General features: G+C 62.7%; 1 protein-coding gene across 16 annotated transcripts in view; it reads right to left on the bottom strand.

The window, feature by feature from the left end:
• The window catches only part of TSNARE1 (t-SNARE domain containing 1), a 127,647-nt gene that overhangs the window by 30,718 nt on the left and 74,542 nt on the right, over positions 1 to 22,387 (bottom strand). For 5 of the 16 annotated variants that reach the window (XM_021088806.1, XM_021088797.1, XM_021088804.1 and 2 more), the window contains 4 exons: positions 21,359 to 21,431; positions 19,679 to 20,137; positions 16,714 to 16,796; positions 11,544 to 12,678 (listed from right to left, as the gene is read on the bottom strand). In XM_021088806.1, the coding sequence (XP_020944465.1) occupies positions 12,142 to 12,678; positions 16,714 to 16,796; positions 19,679 to 20,137; positions 21,359 to 21,431 (1,152 nt within the window). In that variant the 3' untranslated portion in view covers positions 11,544 to 12,141. Of the gene's footprint in view, positions 1 to 11,543; positions 12,679 to 14,315; positions 14,377 to 14,769; positions 16,797 to 19,678; positions 20,138 to 21,358; positions 21,432 to 22,387 lie in introns of those variants that run through there. The other 11 variants (XM_021088802.1, XM_021088800.1, XM_021088796.1 and 8 more) reach the window with 9 other exon arrangements.

Raw genomic sequence — 22,387 nt, 5'->3', positions numbered from 1 at the left:
TCCTGTCGGCCTGGCAGTGCTGAGGTTTTTCAATGAAACCAAATCTGTATCTGTTTGCAGAAGGCAGGGCTCGGCCAACTCGATTCCACTGTGTTCCAAGCCGCAGGGCCGCAGCTGGCTTCCCGGCGCCCAGCATGCTGTGGGTCCCGGCACGGGGGCTGCCCCACGCCCCAGCCTTTCCCCGCCTACGCTCAGGAGCCACCCTGCCCACCCAAGCCCACTGCCCCTCTCCAGACCACCCCCACCTGCTGGGGGCGACAGCCGGGCCAACCGTTTCGAGCTTCCAGGGAGCTGTGTGGGAGTGGGGGTGGGAGGTGCCTCATGGGACCACTGCCCCGTTGCCCTCTGGCCACCCCCTCTGGCTCCTGCAGAAGAACCCCTACTCTACCACAGCTCCCCGGCTCTGACAAAGTCTAGGTGCACAGAAATGCCCGGGCGCCAGAAGCCTGGATTCAGATCCTGGCTCTGTCCCGTGCCAGCGGCACGATTTGGGGCAGGTGCTAGCTTTCTTGAGTGTCTGTCCTACCCCCACAAGCTGGGCAACAATGGGCTGTCTGTCACGGCATTAGGACAGGGGACCAGCTCCACACCCTAAGGTGTGGGCCCTGCCTCCATCTCCAGGCACTGCCCCGTGGGAAGCTCTGAGAAGGCCAAGCAGGCTCGCTGGCAGGAGGTGGACACTCACCCTGCACTCAGCCTTGTGCCACCTGCCAGGATGGCAGGGAGGGGCAGCCGTGCCCGCCTGGGGGAGCGGGGGGCCAGGTTGGAGGGAGGCCCGGGGCCTAACGTATCAGAGGTGATGCAGAACCTGTGGGGCTGCTGCCAAATGGAGGACCGGGTGTGTCCTGCTGGCGGCCAAGAGGCCGCGGGAGCATGGCGGCCCCGCAAAAGCAGGACCACACCCGTGTCATCCTCCCTGTGCTCCCCCCCCGCCCCCCACCTGGCGCCTCCCTCCTGGCTCAGCAGAGGCTCTGGAAAGGAAGGGTCATAGACCAATGTCACGGCCACCCTGAGCCAGGCACACGGTAAGCCCTGACAGGAGAGGTGACAGTGGGCAGCGTGTGGAGAGTGGAGCTCTTGGGACAGAGGCCTCCCGGGTCAGAGGCCAAGGACACACGTCAGGACATGAGCCCCACCCTGCGGAGGCCTCTGAAGGAAAAACGAGCATCTCCGAGACGGAGACAGCTTTTCTCCGCCGTTCTCCCAGGGCCTTGCACCTTGCCCTCGCTCTCGTCCCCACCACCCCCAGCCCATCACCGAGGCCCCCACTCGCCCCCGGCAGCAGCAGCAGCAGGACCCCCACCACCCCCACCCCCACCCCCATCAGAACAAGTCGCTGTGCTAAGTGCTTCACGTGCAGCCTCTGAGGCATCGCGGGCATGTGTTTTACAGAAAAGGGAGCCAGGGAGCCGAGAGTCAGCGATGGGTTCAAAGTCACGGGCAGGCGATCCCTGCAGAGCTGGGGTTAGAACCGAGTCTGTCCTCGTCTCTTAAATGAACAGCAGCGCCGCCCTACTCAGCACAGCCTCTGAAGAAGGGGCCGCTTGCTGTGAAGGAGACGCTGGGCTGCCTCCGGCCTCCAGAACACTGCTGCTCTGGGCCACTCACTGGGGCTGGAAGGAAAACAGGTTCATTTGCATTCCATTTGCATACAGCTGCTGAAAATGAGCCCAAATTCCCTACCACTTCAAAACTGCATTGTTTCTGCCTTGAAAGGGACCTTCCCACGCACACAGCCGCCCCCCAGTCACCCCACCACGAGGCGGTGTCCCCTTGTCACCTCTCTGAAGGAGGCAATTCCCCACTCTCAGCCCAGCCCCCCCGCTCAGGGGTGACCTCAGCCAGGGAACAACCTTTCCCTGGAGAGGCAGGGGTTTCCACGGCCTCCAGCAGAAGCCACGGTGCAGGGCGGGGGCAGGGGGGCGACGAGCCCTGCAGGGAGATGCTGAGAGCCACGGGGCAGGGCAGGAGTCCCCCGTGAGCCCCATACCCTGGACAGCTGTCCGGCCAGTCCCAACATCCGGACTGGACCCGCCAGGCACCGCCTCTGGGAGCCTCCTCCAGGCCACTAACTCCCAGATGGACTGGCCCCGCAGGTGGGCGTTCAGGGGCCCTGTGGACGGGGCTGGGCTCTGCAGACCCGCCCTGGAGAGGGGTCCACACAGTCAGCGGCTGCGAGATTGTGAGGCGGTGAAGCCGGCGCCCCGGCCTCCTCTCGCGGAGGATGCACGGCTCAGGGGCTGGAGGCCTGGCCCCCGGGGTGCCCCTCTGCCCTGTGCCCGGCTCCCTCACCTGCCTCCCGCAGACCAGCAGCCACCAGAGGAACCCTTCTGGCTACTTGGTGCTCGTGTCCACACATGCCTGCATGCGGGCGCACACGCAACACACACGTGCACACACGTGAACTTCGTGCACCGCACTGCAGTATGTCCAGAGACAGGCCGCACCCCCCAGGGCCTGTCCACACCCATGTCCCCTGGGCTGTGAGTGGCCGTATGTCTGGCGTCTTGGACGAGTCTCCACTGTCTGGCCTCACAGGACTCATGTGTGCAGAGCGTGAGAAGGGAGGAGGTCCCCTCGGGGGGGCAGGCACGTCCAGCTTTAAGGAGGCCTCTCGTCCCTCAGAGCCAGTTTCCTTCCCTCCTTGGGGCCCAAATCCATCTGGGCCACGTTGGTTTAACCTCTGCCCTGCTATGGCCCTCAGGGCTGGCACTTAATCAGCCACCTCGGCAGCAGTTTCTCCCGGGCTGTGAGGACACCCCGACCTGGTCTACAGAACAGGAACGTGCCCCCCACCCCGCCGCCCATCCATGCCCAGCTGGACCCCCGCACCCACGGAGACACCACCTGCCTGAACAGCACAGCAGGGAGAACACGGCAGGGCCAGCGGTCAGGGCTCCAGCCACTCCCTGGTGTGGCCTGTTCTCCCTCTGAGCCGAGATGTCCCCACGGGTCAGGACAGGCGATGAGGCCTCTGCTGGGAGAGGCTGGGGGAGAACACAGCGGACCCTCCCCACTCAGCGCACCGGGCACCAGGGCAGCCTGAGCACAGCCCCAGGACCCACGCTACCTCCCTGTTGCCTGCCTGCAGGGTCCGAGTGCCACTGGGTCTGCTCCCCGCGCCAGCCCAGGAGCAGGCACGTGGTCCCACATCCCCCGGCTCAGGGGAGCGGGACAGCCCGCAGAGTCACGCGGAAGCAGCGGCACCAGCTCAAACCCAGGCCCACCTGGCCCGAAGCTGCCAGGACACTGGGGCAGGTGAGGCACAGAGGGGGAGTGCAAGGGCCCCCCCAGTCCCTCTGCCCTGCGCCCGTGACCTCTGCTGTCCGCACCCAGGGTGGGGAAGAGGCCAGTGGTGCTGACCCCCAGGCGTGGGGCTGGTACCAAGCAGACTGATGTAAACCTTCCCCTCGGGTCATTCGGCTGCTGGCCTTCCCTCGGGGCAGACCTGGTGCAGAGCTGCTGCGGGCAGGCAGGGGCACGGCATGGGGCGGGGGCCTGAGGCCCCAGTGCACACAGGGCCACCCTCCCACCCCCGGGCCCCACCCACTGTCCCCCACAGCGCCTGGAACCCCATTCACTTGTACATGTCTCAGCAGATGGCGGGGAGACCCTGTAACAATTTGATGATGAAAATGAGGCTCTCCGGTGCTCTCCACACCCCGGGACTGGAGCTCACTCAGGCCTCGGCAGATCCAACTGCGGCTTATCTACCCCCCTCGACTCCCAGGGAAAAGGCAGCTCCCCACCCCACAAGGAGGCTCCCAGCCTGGCCGAGACAGCAGGCCCATGGCCCAAACAGCCTGGGGCGTGGCCTCTCGAGCTCTCAGGTCACAACAGCCTGTCCCGAGAACAGGTTGAAGGGCTCTGGCCAGAGAGCCCCCTCATCCTGCCTGGAGGTGCACACCAGCCAGGGGCTGGGCCAGGGTGCCGGCTGGGCTCATAGCCGGTCCTGCCCTTTGCTGGACTGGATGAGCTCAGAAGCCCAAACTCCCCAGGCCACCGTCTGACCCTGGCCCGGCCCACTAGAGAACTTCCTTCTTTCTGCATCTCCTGTCTGGGGACCCGCACCCCAGCCTCGCCTCCCAGATGCCTCGGACAACCAGCCTCATCAATGCCTGGGCGGGCTCAGGAGATGCAGGCTATCCAGAGAGAGACAGAGACAGAGAGACAGAGAGAGGGAGTGCGGACCCCGTGCTGGGCGCTGTCCTAGGTGCTGCCGCAGCCGGAGCCCTGCCCCGGGAAGCTCACCTGCTCAGAAGACAGCACTTACAGGACGTGGGAGGGAGGCGGGGTGAGGGGGGGGGCGGTGAGAGGGATCAGGGCATCCTCTGATAAGCGCACGTCTGAGTAAAGCCCTTCAGCAAAGGAGCAGATAGGACGTGGGCAGGATGCCGGAAAAAGAGAAGAGGTGACCTTGGCTGTGCACCTGCCGGGAGCCAGGACAGGCGATCCCTGCTCTGCTGCCGCCTGAAGCCGATCACACAGCTCTCACTGCAGGGCCCTGTGCCACTGAGGGTGTGAACCCGCGGGAAGGGCCTGGGACGAGCCTCGGGGTGAGGGCTCGCGTTGAACAGTGCCGTCATCCTCGGCCTCACAGCAGCTCCACAGGGCGGGGGCGGGGGGCGTTATTTCCCCCAAAGCCAGTGGTTTCCTGGGCTTTCTGCTAAATCACCAGCTCCGAGAGGCAGACTCCGCGTGGTCCACTCGTGCGGTGCTGGGATGACGACGTCTGTGTCCACGGGACGGACGGGTCCGTGATGTTCCCGCCCCGAACAGCGTCTCTGATTCGACCTCAAGTCACGTGTTTAGGAACTTCCCGTTTTTCTGTTCTCTGGGGAGGTTTGGACAGGACGGTCTTATCCCTGAAATCTGGGGAGAACTCATGAAGGGACCTCTCGGCCTCGGCGTTTCCCCGCTGTCTTTCCAATCCTTCCGTTTCTTGAACGGTTACGGAATCGCCGACCTACAGTCTTGAGTCAATGATGGCAAATGGGACTTTTCTGGGAATCCAGCCATTGACTTTCCAAGTTTCCAAGCCTGTGGGGCATAAGATTGTTCACAGAATCCTCTCACCACTTTGGAATTTCTGCTCTTTTCTGCCGGATCCATCTTACTGACGGTTTGTCTATTTTCACGGTCTTTCCACAGAAGACTCTCGGCTTCAGGCAGGCACTCTTATTATTTAATAGATTCTGCATTGTCTCTATAATCTTCTTCCTCTAATTTCTCAAGGTTTATGCCGTGGCCATTCTACTCTCATTTATTTTTTTTTAATATCTTAATTCATTCATTGCCAGCTTGTCTTCTTTTGCAGAATAAGCATTCAAGGCTATTGATTTCCTTTGCAGTACCCCCCCAGATTTTGATGTGCAGTATTTTCATTATTATTCAATTATGTCTTTTTTACACATCCATTCATGATTTCTCCTTTGACCTCCCAGTTATTTAGAACTGTTTTTATTTTTTTGCCTTTTTAGGGCCACTCCCGCGGCATATGGAGGTTCCCAGGCCCAGGGTCTAATTGGAGCTGTAGCCACCGGCCTACACCTCAGCCACAGCAACACCAGATCTGAGCCGCGTCTGCGACCTTCACCACAGCTCATGGCAACACTGGATCCTTAACCCACTGAGCGAGGCCAGGGATTGAACCCGCAACCTCATGGTTCCATGATTCGTTAACCGCTGCGCCACGACGGGAACTCCAGAATTGTTTCTCAACGTCCCAACATACAAGGAGCTCTTTCTTTACTTTTGTGCTACTAGCATCTAATGGCTGCATGTTCTCATAATTGCTGTCTTTCATGACTTCCAGATTCTTTGAAAGCTGTGGACACTTTGCTTAACGATCCACGTTGGGGACACTATCGGCAGCTGCGCCTGGAGAGGACTAGTTCTTTTGCTCAGTACAGGCTTCTGTCTGAGTGTCCAGTGAGCGTGATGACCACGGCTGGGCTGTCTCCGTGAACTCCTTGTCTCTGTGCACGAGAGGGAATCCTCCACTATCGCGATAGAGCCCCCCTGCGGGGGGGGGGGGGCTCTATTTATCTATTTAGAGCTCTTTCAGGGGTACCGACATTGAGGGATTTTCTCATCTGCCTGATGAGCTGAACTGGTCACGGGGTAATCCCTGCTGCCCGCGTCGCTAACGCGTTTACATACGCTGCGTGCGGGCGGGCACACGTCTGTCCAGATGCAGGCACACTGTCTCCACGTCCCCTTCACACGCAGCCGGCCCCGCCGCCCGCGCCCTCCCTCCCTCTCTGACCAGCGAGTTTCCTGTAAACCTTCCCCTCACGTCCTTATGTTTTACGGACTCTCTTGTAAATGGCAGTGGTATTTTTCTCCTGCAACCTGAAAATCCTTGACATTTAATGAGCTCTTAATTCACATTAATTTATTTACTGGATATGATTCCAAAAGCTTGCCTCGGGGTTTCCGTTTGTCCTATTTTTTCTTTATTACTATTTTAGTTTCTCTTTTTTTCCCCTCCCTTTCCTTGTTCATTCAGAAAGGACTTTTGCCGGCTTACTTACAGTCTTCTCTCTCTTGCCCTGGTCTGGAAGCTATGTACACAAATACTCCTCTTCTAGAGGTTACTGGAAACTGCCTGAAATGTCCCTGCATTTTCCACCGCTGTCCTGTGTGCATGTGGGTCTGGGAGATGTTATCTCCGAGGCAGATCCTTGTAGCGACCGTGCGATGGGGTACAGAGCTGCTCCGACACCTCAGGGCTCCTTGTGCTGCCCTAGAGCCGCACCCCCACCAGCCCACCTCCCGAGCCGCTTCTGTCTCCACAGTCTCGTCCCCCAGGAGGGCCAGGCCCATGGCGCCGCACCGCGTGGGACCTGGGAGCCGGGCTCCTCCCCTCAGCAAAGTGTCCTCAGGACCCTGCACCCTGTGGGTCCATCCTCACTGCGGGGTGGTATCTCCTGGCGTGGATGCACCCGTTTAATCATTTAGCCACAGGAGACATCTGGTTCCTTCCAATTTGAGGCTGCTACAAACCAAGATGCTGTGAGCATTTATTTGTGTGAGGTTTCGGGTCGACATGCCTTTTTATTTCTCTCGGATAACCATGCAGCAGTGCAGCCAACGGGAAGTATTTTGAGTATGGATTTAACTTAAGAAACTACCAAAGTGTTCTCCAGGGTAGCTGTACCATTGCGTGTTCCCGCCAGCAGGGCATGAACGGTCCGTGTTCTCTGGAGCCTCGTCTCTCGCTCCAGCCGTGCTGGCAGCCTGCGGAGCTATTGCTATCATTTCAGTTGGCATTTCCCTAAGGGCTGGCGATGCTGAGCATCTTTTCAGCTACTTACTTTCTATCCATATAAATCTTCTTTGATGAAGGGTCTGCTCAAACTTTCTGCCCATTTTCCAACTGAGGTGTTTGTTTTCTTACTGTTGGATTTGGAAAACTCTTTATATATTCAGGATACAAGTCCTCTGCTAAATATGTGATTTACAAACATCTTCTCCCAGGAAGTAGTTCGTCTTCGAATTCTCTTAACAGGGTCATTTGCAGAGCATACGTTTTTCATTTTGATGACAGAACCCTTGAGTTTTTACCTTGTATAGTTACTAACAGATGCCAAGATTAATACATATTTAATTTCCCTGTAAATGAGCTCAGAATAATTTAATCATTATTCATAACTAATTTTTTATCATTGTCCAGTTGTTCTGTCCTTTCTAAAAACTTATCTCCACAAATCAGACATTTAGAGTCATCATTTTTTTTTCTTTCATGACCACACTCACAGCATACAGAAGTTCCTGGGTCAGGGACTGAACCCGCGCCAAAGCTACCACCTGTGCCACAGCTGCAGCAAAGCCAGGTCCTTAACCCGCTGAGCCACAGCAGGAGCCCCGGTCGTAGCTGCTGTTCGGTGTGAAATGACTACGGTTTCCCGCAGTCTGCTCTTGGATCTGCCCCACGTTGACCGCTGTCTCCCCTCACGGCCCTCGGCCCTGATTTCCTTCGAGGGTGACTCTCCATCCTGAGCTCTGACCCTCGGAAGCACTTTTGGGGCAAGTCTCTTGCTTACATTTTCACTCGTATGACTGCATTTCACCCTTGTTCCCAAGAGATGGTTCTGCGGGGGGGAGGATTCTGGCGACAGTCCCTGTCCTGTGGCCTTGGTAGGTACTGATCCGCCTTCTCTGGCCTCCACCGCTGCGGCAGTGACTGAGCTGGGAGCAGGGCTGTCACCCTGTCCCTCCTCCAGAGGCTCCTCCTTGCTCCGGACACCTGCGGCTGCTGGTGCCTGTGGATCAGTCTGCTCAGGTGGGGCCTCTTCCCTCTCTCTGCCGCTGGCCTCCACCCACACCCGTGCGGAATTTGATTCTATCCTCTGCCACCCTTTCCAACTGCTTTTCCCTTTTTATGGCTGCACCCACAGCATATGGAAGCCCCCAGGCTAGGGGTCAAATAGGAGCCGTATCTGCTGGCCTACACCACAGCCACAGCAACACCAGATCCGAGCCACATCTGCGACCTACGCTGCAGCTTGTGGCAACATCAGATCCTTAACCCACTGGGCCAGGCCAGGGATGGAACCCGCATCCTCATGGACACTGTGTCGGGTTCTTAACCCGCTGAGCCGCAGCGGGACCTGCCCCCCTTCCCAGACTCCCCCTCCCGTCGTGCTGCCACTTCTGCCCCCACGTCTCCCAGGTGGGCTCTCACATCCTCTGGGACCAAACGGGCTCCCTGTGCCTCCACCGAGTTCGTTTCCAAAGGTTACCACTGATCTTTCCTAGAGGCGCCGGCTCACTCTTGATAACCTCCTTCCTGTGACTTCATCTTATCTTTAAATTATTTCCTGTAGGAACAACCTTACGTATCTGATTAATTCCGTGGGGTCTGCATGACTCCGCTGCGGCGCCCACAACATGGGACACGGACCGGGCAGCTCCAACGACTCGCCCAGCCCTGGAGGCTGGAGGTCCAAGACCAAGGCACAGCAGGGCTGGCTCCTCCTGAGACCGCTCTCCCTGGTGTGGGGACAGCCGTCTCCTCCCCATGTCCTCACGCGGTCGTCCCTCTGTGCGTGTCAGTGTCCCAATCTCTCTTTATAAGGGCACGGGTCACACTGAATAGAGGTCGTGCCGGAAACCTCACTGCACCTCCATCTAAAGGCCCAAACTCCAAACACAGACACCTTCTGAGGCTCTGAACTGAGGACACATGAATTTTAGGGGGACCTAACTTAGCCCTTCAGGGGTCTAGAGCTGTGGTTTTGTCACTTCTGCGATGGCTGGACCTTCCTCCTCCCGTTCAGGCCACAGCTGCCCACCACACACTAAGTGTCTCGGACTGTGGGCTCTTCCTGTCCTGAGGGTCCCCAAGGCCCGCGGGACTCTCCTCCAGCAAGGATCCCTGACCTCAGGGCCAGCCTCCCATCCGCCTCCCCCTCAGCGCTCTCCGCTGGCGTGGCTGGCGGGGGGGTGGGCAGGGACCAGCCTGGTCATTTTGCCCATCCCCTGGCAGCCAGCAGAGCAGCCAGCACGCGTTCTTCCACGTGGAGCTGTCTCCTAGCGGGGGAGCGGCTCCGTCTGCCTAACCTGCAATTCACCGTCAGCAGACCTGCGAACCCCCGACCCTCCTCGGCTGCGGCTCCTCCAGGCCGGGGCCCTGTCTTGCCCGGAAGGACGAGGCTCACGCACTTGCCGAGGGGAAGGGCATGAACCTGGCACCCTGACACCAGGGCCCAAGCTGTGCCCGGCTCTCACCACGACCCGGACGTCACCCCCAAGGCCACCCAGCTCTCACATCTGCTTGTTGCACGGGGTTGGGGGGCGGTGACCTGGGGCCTCCTCCGGCCCTGACAGACGCCACCTCAGCCACCCTCCAGCCTGCGTCTCTGGAGCACGGAGGCCTTGCAGTCAAGGAGCACTTGCCACAGCAACGCGGCCTCTGCCGTGGCTGCTGGGGGCTTCTCGGGCCCCGGACCAGGGTCCTTCTGTCTCCACCCCAGGCCCCTCTCCCTCCTTGAACTTCCCCAGGCACTTGCTACTCAGCCACCACGGGCCTCCTCCTCTCTGCTGCCCTGTCCCCAGGCTCCCACCTGGTCCCAGGTCCTCAGAGCTCTGTCCTTGTGCCCTGCCTTCCTCGGGCATGGAGCCACCAGAGCTGGGGGGCACTGCGCGGTCCCCCGAGCCCCGCACTCAGCCCTCCAGGCAGGTGGCTCTCCTCTCCCCCACTCCCATCCCAGGTCCACCTCGTCCTGGCCACCCACTCAGAGTGTGGGCAGAGAGCCCAGAAGGGCATCGAGCGGGGTCTCACCCCCGCTGGAGCCCCTCCAGCAGTCAGAAAGCTCCCCGCCGCCTCCCGCGCTCACTCGCCCGGACTCTCCCCCCCAGAGATCCCATTCCAACCGGCTCCTATTTCAACCAAGACCACGGCCTCCTCCTGAAGGGACCTGCCGGCCACTCCCACCCCATTCCCAGGAGAAGGGGCTTCCAGAGCCCCAGGTCTGAGAGCATAACAGGCAGCCTTGGTCCCCTTCCCCGCAGGCAGGCCCCCTCCCCGCCGACTGCCACCCGAGCTCCCCTGTGCACCCCAGACCCACGGCCTGACTGACACTCCCTGTCCCACGGGGCTCTGGTCGCGGGGGAGGCACCCCGGGCTGTGGAGGCAGACAGACCTCGTCTGTCCTGGTGGCTCTGTCCCCTCAGCACTCGGTCTCAGTACGGGGCCCAGCCCGGGGAGGCTCCCGACAGGAATTAGGGAACAGGGATCAGCATGGGACCGGGGTCAGGGTTCAGAGCGGGACCAGGGTCAGGGTTCAGCGTGGGACCGGGTCAGGGCTGGGCTGGGAGCAGCGTAGGTGTTGACCAGGATGAACCAATAACGCGGGAAAGCAGCATTCAGGCCGCAGAGAGGCGACAGCCGACTTCGGCAGATAAGCAGGATCTGCCCCTTTCACGTGGACTGAAGCTCTAGGAAGACCCCGGGGTGGCACCGAGCTGGCCCGGGCTTTGAAGGGCAGAAGGAAAGGTGGCCACGGGGAACTCATGCAGCCATCCGGCCGCGGAGGGGGAAGGCGCATGGGCAGCCAGCAGACGGGGCGTGGGCTTGCGTCCGTGGACAAGAGTGACTGCCGCGCTGCTGGTTCCACCGTCAACACCAGGGAACACCCTCCCACTGAGCTGGCTCTATCCGGCCTCAGCTCCCCCGGGTGTCCTGGGACCAGCACACGGTCCAGCTCAAGCCAAGCCCTCCGCCTCCTGCTTCCGGAAAAGGCGTTCATCGCGAGTCTGGAGCAGAAGGAAGAGGCCAAGCTGGAAGCGGGGGGAGGCCAGGGCTGTGAGGACGCCGACGGCCACCCAAGCTGTGCCGCTGCAGCCCAGTCCTGCCTAACGGGGCCAGGCATCAGGCCGGCCCCGGGGTCTGCCCAGGGCCTGCCCAGGGCCAGGGGCAGCGGGCGAGGCGGCTCTGAAACCCGGGGAGGGCTCAGGGCCGGGGCCGAGGGCAGAGATCCCGCCCGCGCAAGAACGGCACAGGTCAGTGCGGTCTCGTTACCATCGGCATCACCCCGTTATCATCACAGCCTTTCTGGTTATTTTATGCTTATGTAAGAAAAATATTTTTTTCCAAGAAAAGTCAACAGGTACAAACCGGCAACCCCCCGCCATCCAGTACCGAGGAACGCACGCACGCACGCGTCAACATGCCTCACACCACGACACAGGGTTAGAGAAATGCCCGCAAGCCCGGGCCGTGGTCCCCTCGGGCCAGAACCCTGAGGATGCAGGGCCCGCGCCGCCCCGGCTGTACACCCGCAGAGGAGGGGCTTCCAGGAGTCCCTCCTTCTCGGTGTCCCGCCTCGAGCCGCATCTCCAGGGTCCTGACACCCGAGGCAGCGCGCCGAGGGCTCTGTGGCCCACATGCTTCTCCCTGTGGCTCCGCGGGTCAGACAGAGGAAGATGCGCACGGGCCGGCGCCGCCCCCGTAGACAGGCCGTCCCCGAGCAGCTCTCGGAGGCCCCTCCGCGCGCGTCGCTGAGCCCCACTGGCAAGGGCAGGACCAAGGGGACAGCCCCAGGTGGATGTCCTGTGTCCGCGCTGGCTCCATCCCGTCTCCGCCCTGCACGCAGCCCGAGGCCGGACCCTAGACCCCCTCCTCCACCTTCAGAATCATCCCTGAGAAGACCTCCTGGGAGCCTCTGGCCGGGCCGCAGGCTGTTCCGCCCCCAGGGCAGCTGTCCGGGACTGCGGGCGAGGCACCCCGGGCCGGGCGGGCCTCCACCAGCCTCTCCAGGGTCCGGTTGAGAGCCTCGACGCCGTCGGCCAGCCGCTGGCTCTGCTCGGCCAGCCGCTGCAGCAGCAGATTCTGCTGCGCCATGAGCGCGCTCTGCTGCTGGGACCAGGACCAGAGCAGGGTGCCCTGCCGCCGCTGGGCGTCCAGCAGCCGCTGCTCCAAGTCCGAGGCCTCAGTCCCCACCGGCTTCCCGGAGGCCTGGGGTGCTGCCGAGGAGGGCGGCGAGGGCCGGGAGGCCCCGGGGAAGGTGGCTGCCGCGGGTGCTGAGGCCGGGGAGGCGGGCGGAGAGGGCGAGGAGGTGGACGCAGGGAAGGCCCCTCGGAGGTCCAGAGGGTCAGCTTCAGGCAGGCTCGGCCCATCCAGTGTCCGCAGGGGTAGCCACATGCAGCCGGAGCCCTCGTCCTCCTCGTCGGCTAGCAGAGGGAGACAGGAAACGTGAGCCTTCGCCGGCCAGGAGGGGGCGACACCAAGAGGTGCCCCCTGAACAGGGCCCTCTGCATGGGCAGCTATTTAGGTCTCCAGGGGCCCCCCTGCAGTGACCAACAGCACCCTCACTGGACGCCAAGGCTCAGAAGGTGAGAGACTTCCTCCAGCAACACCGAGATTAAACCTCAACCTGGTGGCTCCAAAGCTGAGGTGCCACCGCCACGGTACCTTCTGACTGTCCATCCGCCCACCATCAAGCTGGCCATTTTCTTACCCAGCATCCTGTCTACTCATCTGCCTACCTATTCATAGCCACCCACTCATCCACCCCCTTATCTATCTGCCCATCGTCTGTGCATCAAGCCCATCTGTCTACTCACCTCCTTCCTTCCTTTCACCCTCCTTCCTCACGTCCATCCCTCCATTTGTTCATCTCTCAGCCATCCATCCTCAAACCACCCACCCATCCATTCATCCAAGTATGTGTCTGTCCACCCATCCACCATCCCTCCATCCACCATCCCTCCATCCACCATCATCCATTGATCATCCATCCATCATCCATCCATCATCATCCATCCATCAAAACATCCATCCTCCCATCCATCATCCATCATCAATCTATCCATCATCCATCCACCATCCCTCCATCCACCACATCCATCCATTCATCCACCCGTCATCCATCCATCATCCATCCATCCATCAAAACATCCATCCTCCCATCCATCATCCATCCATCATCCATCCATCCACCCCATCCATCTATTCATCCACCCGTCATCCATCCACCATCATCCATCCTCCCATCCATCTATTCATCCGCCCACCCATCCATCCACCATCAATTGATCATCCATCCATCATCCCTCCATCAAAACATCCATCCTCCCATCCATCATCCATCCACCATCATCCATCTACCCCATCCATCTATTCATCCACCCGTCATCCATCCAATCCCTCCATCCACCCACCCATCCATCCACCATCATCCATCCATCATCCATCCATCATCCTCCCATCCATCATCCATCCACCCATCCATCCCTCCATCCACCACCATCCATTGATCATCCATCCATCCACCATCCCTCCATCCACCATCCCTCCATCCACCATCATCCATTGATCATCCATCCATCATCCATCCATCCACCCCATCCATCTATTCATCCACCCGTCATCCATCCACCATCATCCATCCTCCCATCCATCTATTCATCCGCCCACCCATCCATCCACCATCAATTGATCATCCATCCATCATCCCTCCATCAAAACATCCATCCTCCCATCCATCATCCATCCATCCATCATCCATCTACCCCATCCATCTATTCATCCACCCGTCATCCATCCATCATCCCTCCATCCACCCACCCATCCATCCACCACCATCCATTGACCATCCATCCATCATCATCCCTCCATCAAAACATCCATCCTCCCATCTACCATCCCTCCATCCACCCATCCCTCCATCCACCATCATCCATTGATCATCCATCCATCATCCACCCATCCATCCATCATCCATCCACCCACCCCATCCATCTATTCATCCACCCGTCATCCATCCATCCACCCACACCTCTATCCGTCCATCCAGGTATCCACTCACCCACTTGTGTACACATCCTTCCATTCTTTCAGTCCATCCACCTATCCACCAAGTGGACATCCTGAAAAGATGAGTGAGTGTATATAAAAGCAGAGCTTCCCCAGGGCAGCAGGGAAAGCCAGCACTTGGAATCTTACAAACTGGACTCCCAAACCATCTCTGCCTCTTGACAGCTGTGTGATCTTGGGAAAACCTTTCTTGTCTCTGGGCCCCAAATCCCTAGTCTGCAAATGAAAGACCCGGCTGAGGGATCCCTAACCTTCCAATTACCTGAGCATGAAGGGTAAGTCAACCAAGATCCCAGGGAAAACCCACTGGGCTTGAGCCCCAGGCTGTGGTGGCATCGTCTTGCTGGACACTCCTGACGTGCCGGGTGGAACTGCCATGGAGCAGGAGGACAGTACTACACAGTGGAGACTCTGGGCCCTACCTCCTGGGTCTAAGCCCCACTCACCTCATCTATGGCACAGGGCTTCCTGCTTTGTGATGGGAAAAGGATGGTGACAGCACCACCCCGAGGGCTGGGCGCACAGGCTCCCTGGGAGCAGACAGAGGTTCTGAGCCTGATGTGTCCATGGGCACAGGGGGCTTTCTGAGCTGCCGCCACCTCGTCCTCGTCCTTCTGCTCCTCCTCTTCGTCCTCCTCCTCACTGTCACATCCTCCTTCTGTGGTCCAGGCATCGCTGGTCCAGGAACCTGCTGATCCTTCAGAACTCACGGCCCCGGATGCTCACGGGGGGAGCCTCTCTGCAGCTTCCTCTCAGGTGAGGCTTTCTGGAGGGGAGGGCCCTTGGCCAGCCGGGCCCTGGGCTTCCGGTGAGTCCACCTTGCTTGTCAGTTGGAGCCTGTACCTTCCACTCTGGGTGGCCCTTAGAGGATAGAGCGTGGCGGAGAGGTCGCAGGGGAGGCCGGGCCCCACTCCACGTGCTAGAAGGTGGGGGCCATGGCTGGGGCAGAGCCCCGAGCTGGCATCAGCAGACACGAACTCCAACCCCCTTCCCCCACTGGTGCAGCTTTCGTCAGCTGTTATGTGTGGCCGACTTTTGTCACCCAGACTTAAGAGTCTGGTGGCCACCGACAGAGAAAGAGGGGCCAGCAGCGGGCCCAGCCTCCGCCCTCACGATGCACTCTCACAGAGTCCTGCAGCTGCCAGGGCCGCGTGTGTTCTGCCATCTGGATGCCCAATGGAGAGGAGGCAGAGGAAGAAGCACGCACTGCTGGGAGGGCTGCTCGGCCCCACGCGGCCCCGCCCACGCCCTGCTGCCCGTCGTCCTGGGCCGGCTCCTCCCCACCAGGACCACCGGAGCCCTTCCAGGCGCAGCTCTGACCCCCCCGAAGCCTCCCCCCTCCCCGGGAACGAGGACATCGACCACCATCTCTCCCCAGCCCCCTCCCCACTCCCGAAGGCCCCCACACAGCTGTCCGCACTCTGGCCGGCGGTGCCCTGAGCTCCCCTGGGCAGCCCTTCCTTTGGCCTCTGTCCCCTCTGCCAGGAGAGCTCCCGCTGGGCACTCCCCCGGGAAGCCCTCCCTGCCTCAGCTGGCCCAGGGCCCTCGTGTCACCGGACTGGACTGTCCTCCCATCCCACCCCAGGACGCATGCGCCAGGAGGGCTGGGCTCTGGGGTTCCACTCTGCACTCGGAGGGCCAGCGAGAGACTCAGAGAAAGCAGAAGACGGCTGTTGCACACGTGCACACAAACACACACACACATGTGCACACACACACACACACGTGTGTGCACACACATACACAAACACACCCTGCTGACTGGACCCAGGCCTCAGGCTGCCTGCTCCAGGCAGGGGCTCGCGCAGTGGCTACAGGTCAGCAAGGAGGCCCCATGTCTGGCCCCAGGGCTGCCCTAAGTGCCATCTCAGGCAGGCAGAAGTCTGCCCCTCGTCCTCACGCCCCCGGAGCCAGTCCACTGGTCCCATGCCCAGTCCTGCCCGCTGCAACCACAAAGGGCCCTGCCAGCTCCAGCCAGGGTCAGGCCAGGGGCACATGAGCCACACGCGGCCTAGCCAGCAGGTAGAGGAGCGGGAGGCCAGGCAGCCCCTCCAGGGCCCAGCCCTCCAGGAAGGCGGCAAGTACCAACACCACCGTCCTGCCCTCAAGGCAAAGGAGAAGCCGCAGGGCTTCTTGTAGCAGCGGCTCAGGGTGCCGCACACCTGGGAGCCATAGCCGCGAGCCTGGGCAGCGAGACCCGGCTGGTGGGCGCTGTCTCTGCTGTGCCCTCAACAGGGGTGGAGACTAGGGGGAGGCGGTGCCAACCACCCTAGGCCCGCAGTCCCCGCAGCCCCTGCCTCTCCCTCCCCCACAGCATCCCCTGGACAGGCAGGCCCCTCCCAGGCGCGGGCAGCGGGGGGGCTGCAGGCTGTCCCCTCGCACTGACTTACTTGGTGCCGGCTGGCCCCAGCCAGGAGCTCGCTGGCCGCCTCTGCGTGCGAGGACGCAGCCTCAAGGCCGGCTTCAATACTGTCTGCAAATCAAGACAACAGAAGCAATTACAGAGTGGGGACCCCGAGGCCACCCGAGGGCGACCCCGGGAGCCCAGGCTTGCGGGCGTGGGGAGGGCGTGCACAGCATCTGCCCTGCTGGTGGGCACTCGGAGACCTGAGCGGGGAGACCAGCCTCCCGTGGAGCAGAGGCTGGGCACCAGTCCCCCACCCAGCGTGGGCAGTGGCCGGCCCGAGCTTCAGCACAGAGAGCCTGGACGTGGCCCTCGGCCGGCAGCTGCCAACGTGGGAAAGGGTGCGAGCCTGGCTCTGCTGGGAATCTGCACCGCGGGGGCGACTCCGCACTTAGGGATCCTTCCTGGCCCTGCCAGGGCCGCAGGGCTCTGCTGGAGGGCACGCGGGGCAGTGGTGAGTTAGAACAGTGGCCCTGGACCCCAGCAGGAACTGGGTTTGAAGCCAGGTGGGACCCCAGGACAACTCTGTATACTGTTTCCTCATCTACCAACAGGAAGACCCCGGCACCGCCCAGACGAGCGGGCGAGTGACGTCTGCCATGGGCAGGGCCCTGGGCACAGGCCAGCTACGGCCACTGCGGCTGACGCGTCAGACACAAACACGCTTTGAGTAAATTCTCCCATGAAGAGAACGTGCTCCGGGTTCACGCATTTTGGTGAGAACCCTGGCAGCAGAAATGGCTACATTCATGCATCTCCCTGGAACACCGCACACCTGCGTACCACCCGGGCCTGAGGCACAGAAGGTTCCCGTTACGGCAGGTGCCACCTGAGCACAGCGTCCCCTCGGTCCTGTGGGTGTGCTCCAGGGGGCATCTTCCTGCGTTCCCTGCCCCACGGTCTGAGTCCGGCCCCTCCACGGGGACCCCGTTAGGAGAGGATGTGGCAGCCCCTCCTGAAGCTGGGGCGCCCCCACTTCTCCCTGCGTGCAGTGCTGCCCACCCCCCAGAAGACCAGAGCTGCCCACGGCCCGTCACATGGAGGGCACTGCCTCCCCAGCCAGCCCTGGCAGAGGAGGGGAAGGAGGGCGGACAGCAGTCTGATCTGTCCGTTCACAGCTGCCCCGAGGCAGGACCCACCCTGTTTCCTCACCCCACCCCTGTCAGCACCACCTTACAGGAACAGGAACCACCTGTGCCCCAGACCCAGTGGGCAGAGGGCAGGCCACGTCCCATCACAGAAGATGGCAGAGAGGCAGGAACAGTGCCCTGTGCAGGGGAGGGCAGCAGTGTGGGGCCGGCAGGGTGCTGGCCCACAACCACGTGCGTGGGGACCCACCCTCAGACCCGCAGGAAGCCCTCAGACCCGTACGGGGGCGCCCACAGCACAGCCAGCAGTGGGGAGAAGCCCGAGCTCTGCAGCCCAGGCAGCCCCGGGGCCCTGCACTCTGCCCACCGGCTGCCCTCAGCCCTGCAGCGGCACTTGCCCTGCGGCCTGACCCTGCCCGAGCCCCAGGGCAACCCGGAGGGAGAAGCACCCCCCCAAAGAAGGCACTGCCGCCACTTCCTCGCCTGGTCTCAGCCCCACCAGGGCGGCCCTGCACCACCCTCTCTCAGTTGTTCAACAAACCTCACTGTGTCAGCACTGGGCCCCTCCCAGGAGCTCACAGCACCAAGGGACAGTCAGCTGGCCGCCCTGATGGAGGAGAGCAGGGGAGCCGTGGGGTCCAGGAGAGGGGGCACTGGCCCCGCAGGGTGGGTGGGTACGTCTGGGCTGGGCTGGGCCTCAGGAGGGAAGCTGCGGAGCCACGCACCACGCACAGGGCCCACCAGGGCAGACCCGCCGGCTCCTGCCTCACTCCAGGCCTGGGGACTTGTGGGACGGGTCCGAGCACAGAGCCACACCCATGCCACCCATGCCAGGTCCCGTCGGCCCTCACGGCGTGTCCACACTGCAGCAGCCCCGACTCAGGCCTGGCTCGGCTGAAGGAGAGCAAGCGGCCTCTCCTGGACTAGCAGGCAGGCCCTGACCCAGCCCAGGGTCCAGGCCCACGACCGAGTCCCGCCCAGGGCACGGCTGTGTCCTGGGTCCTTGCGCATCCGGGTGGGTCCAGGCTCACTCTGTGCAGACCCCCCACTAGAAAGTCTGCTGGGGCCTCTGCTGGGGACGTCTGTGCCCCGGCTTGTCCCCACAAGGCTGAGTCCTGCTGTCCAATCTGTGGCCCTCAGGAGGGGGCTGGTCCTGCTTCCGGCTTCATCCCCAAAGTCCGTCCCGCGGCTCCCGGAAGGAGGCAGAGGAGGGCCCAGGGGCTCCGCTTCAGCAGGTGGAGCCGCCGTGACAAACGGACAGTGGGCGAGGGCGCTCTTGACGGACATTCAGCGGCGTCTTGAGGAGGAGGACGCAGACGAGGAGAGGGCAGGAGGCGGCGCTGGAGGCGGCAGAGTCGGCCCAGCCGAGCACCCAAGGCTTCCTCACCAGGCACAGAACCTCCCGCCAAGGTGGGCCCTGCCGGGGGCTCCGGGCTCAGCACACGCTGGGAGGCTAAGAGCCAAGACCCCCGGCCTGGTCTGGGGGCTGAGCGGCCCGGGGAGGAGGACCCCCACAATGAGGGCACATTGGGGGGACAGAAGGGGGCCCCCACACCCAAGACAGGGCATGGTGGGGGCTGGGGGTGAGCTGAGCTGGGCGCTGGCGGAGGAAAGTATGCCTGGCTCCCACGCCCGGGATTCAGCCGGACCTCAGCTGCTCCAGAGGCAGCGGGTGGGGCCCCCCAGACGGACCCCGCGCCGGGGCCAGGGCGGGCCTGTCTCTGAGCCGCAGCTCCCTCGGGCGCCCCCACCCCGGTCTGGAGCCTCAGCTCCCCGTCTAGACGCAGAGGGGCCTCGGCGCCCCCGGGGGCCTGGCTCTCAGTGGTCACACGTCGCGGCTCCACGGGCTGGGGGGCCACTTACTTGGCAGGGGCTCGGGGGCCCGGCCCTCGCCTGGGGGGCCCAGGGCCGTGAAGGTCTCGGCCACCATGCGCTCGACAGGCGTGAGGACGGGGCCGGGGGCGCGGGGGCGCTCGGCCAGCTTCCTGCGCACCGCCCCGCGCAGGTCCCGCCACTTGTGCTTGACGTCGCCCAGGTCTCGGCGGCAGTAGCCCAGCGCGTTCACCGCCTGCAGGATCTTGCTCCACACGCGGTGCTTCCGGGCGGGTGGGCCCCGCAGCGCCCCAAACAGCAGCGGGTAGTGGCGCGTCACCCTCCGCACCAGCACCTCGGTCTCCTGGGGGCTGAAGTTGGGCTTCCGCGTCTTGGTGCGGCAGTGGGAGCCCGGCCGCAGGGGCACGCAGCCCGGCCCGGGCAGCAGGGCCGCCACGGCCGGCTCGGGGCTGGAGCTGTGCCGGCCTGTGGCCTCGCTGCCGCTGGACCCTGGAAAGGCACCGGGGGCTGAGGGGCGGGCCGAGCTGCCGGGCGGCTGGCAGCAGGCGGCCCGGGGGGCGGAGAGCAGAGCACCCCGCCCCACAGCCATCCTCCTGGAAACAGCCGCACCAGCTGCCCTGGTCCCCAGGTGCCACCTCCCCCGCAGGGCCCCGAGCACAGTCAGGGCAGGTCAGCCCTGGCCACCTCTCCACCCTGGAGACGCCATCACTGGGTCCGAGTGACCGTCTGGATGACACAAAGCATTCTGTACACCACGTCCCGAGACGGAGACAGAGGGTCCGGCGAGAGGGGCCTCACGGGCGGCCCAGCTCAGAGTGGCCCAGGCCGAGGAGCCCAGGCCGGCAGGCAGGTAAGGAACGGGCCTCGGCTAGAGTCACGGACCAAAGCCTGCGGGCGCTGCGGCCCGACCCTCTCTGGGCTCCCTTCCCCGGGGGCGGGGGGGTCTCCCCTCTCTGGGCTCCCTCCCCCACAGCAGGAGGAGGACTCCATGGAGGCGCAGCACACAGGCCTGAGAGGCGGGAGGCTTATTCTCGGCCCCCGGGGGCCCCTGGGGAGGCCACGGCTCCGTGAGGAACCTGGTGGAGAGGGTAGGTGGGCGGGTGAGCCCCAGGATCCTGCTGGGAGCTGGTGGCCACGTGGCTCTGGGCACCAGGAGATGCCTCACTGTCCCAGGAAGAGGGCTGCAAGTCCCTCCCTGCATCCCAGGGCACCCGGGCACCTGGGAAGCAGCAGGAAGAGCCAGAGGCCGTGGGGTGTGGGCGGGTGGGGCGGAGACCCTCACAGGGAGGGAACGTGGACGCAGCAGGGACACCGGCTCCTCCTGAGCAGCCCCGTCCCGTCCCCACCACACACATCTCCTGGAAAACGGCTGACATGGAGCCCTCAGCACAGCACCCCGAGGCGGCTCCCGGCAGGGGTACCCGCAGCAGTCCGACCCCCGTCCCACCCAGGACCACCTGTCCTCATCCTGGGGAGCCCCTGCTGGGGAGGAAGGCCCGGGGGGTGGGGGCTTGCAAGCCGGGACTCTTCAATGGGCGGAACGGGCAGGCCCCCTCCTGGGTGAGCCTCCCATGCCCCGGGCTTCCTGAGGGGCTGCGGGACCCCTGAGGAGATGGGGAGGGAGGGCAGCCCCTCCAGAACTGGCCTGGCCTCGCCTCTGCCCACACCTGGGGGGGGGGCGGGTGCTCGCTGGGTGCTGGGGGTACCCACCAATGACATCTCCTTGCTCGGACACCATGGAGGCCAAGTCCTTGACAATCTGGTTCACGTCCAACAGGTCGCTCTGTGGAAACGAGATGGCAGCCATTAGGTCTCTGGAAGCTGCAGGTGCAGAGGTCAAGGTACGGCCATCGGGATGAAAAGGGAGAGCCAAGAGCCAGAAACAAGCACACCGTCACCTCGCAAGTCAGAGACAGGCCTGGGCTCTGTTATGCTGTCTCCTGGCCCCAAGGCCAAATCCCGCTCCGAGTGGTCCAGGGCCTTGTGCTCCCTCAGTGGGTACGGAGGCCCAGGGTCAGCTTCCGGAAGGGCGCAGCGCAGGGCTGTGTCCCCAGCCCCGTCCTGCAGGCCTGCCTGGAGGAGGAAGAGGCGGTCCAGAGCAGGGGCTCCGTCTGCGCTTCCCACAGGCCGTGGGCCTGCAGACACCTCACTCCTCACTTCCTCCCGGAGCCTCCTTGGCAGAAGAGCCCACCTCTTCCTCTCTGCACACCTGGCACCTCGTCTGGGCCAGCACACCTGGGTGGGTGGTGGATGGATAAATGGATGGACGTGTGGATGGTGGATGGAAGGATGGTGGGTGGATGGTGGATGGATGGATGGATGGATGGACAGATGGATGGACAGATGGATGGACGGTGGATGGACGGTGGATGGGGGATGGATGGAAGGATGGAAGGATGAGTAAGGGGATGGACAGAGGGACGGAAGGATGAGTAGGAGGATGTGACGGATGGGTGGGTGGATGAGCAGATGGATGGATGGACGGTAGATGGGTAATGGATGGCGGAGGGATGGCAGACAGATGGGTGGGTGGATGGCGGATGGACGGCAGATGGAGAGATGGACGGATGGACGCCTGGGGCTGTGCTAGGGGCACATCACACATGGCTACCTTCACACCTGGGAGCACCAGCGAGGGGAGGTCACAGCACCCATCTGACAGTGGAGGTTTTGGGGGCTCAAGAAGATGCACGACCCTGAGACCTCGCAGAGAGGGGCGGGCTGGGGTTGGCACCAATG

This window comes from Sus scrofa, chromosome 4, assembly GCF_000003025.6.
Source record: "Sus scrofa isolate TJ Tabasco breed Duroc chromosome 4, Sscrofa11.1, whole genome shotgun sequence".
In the NCBI taxonomy this organism is placed as follows: domain Eukaryota; kingdom Metazoa; phylum Chordata; class Mammalia; order Artiodactyla; family Suidae; genus Sus; species Sus scrofa.
The sequence above is the reverse complement of the archived record's forward strand: the minus strand, read 5'-3'. Positions and strand labels throughout refer to the sequence as shown.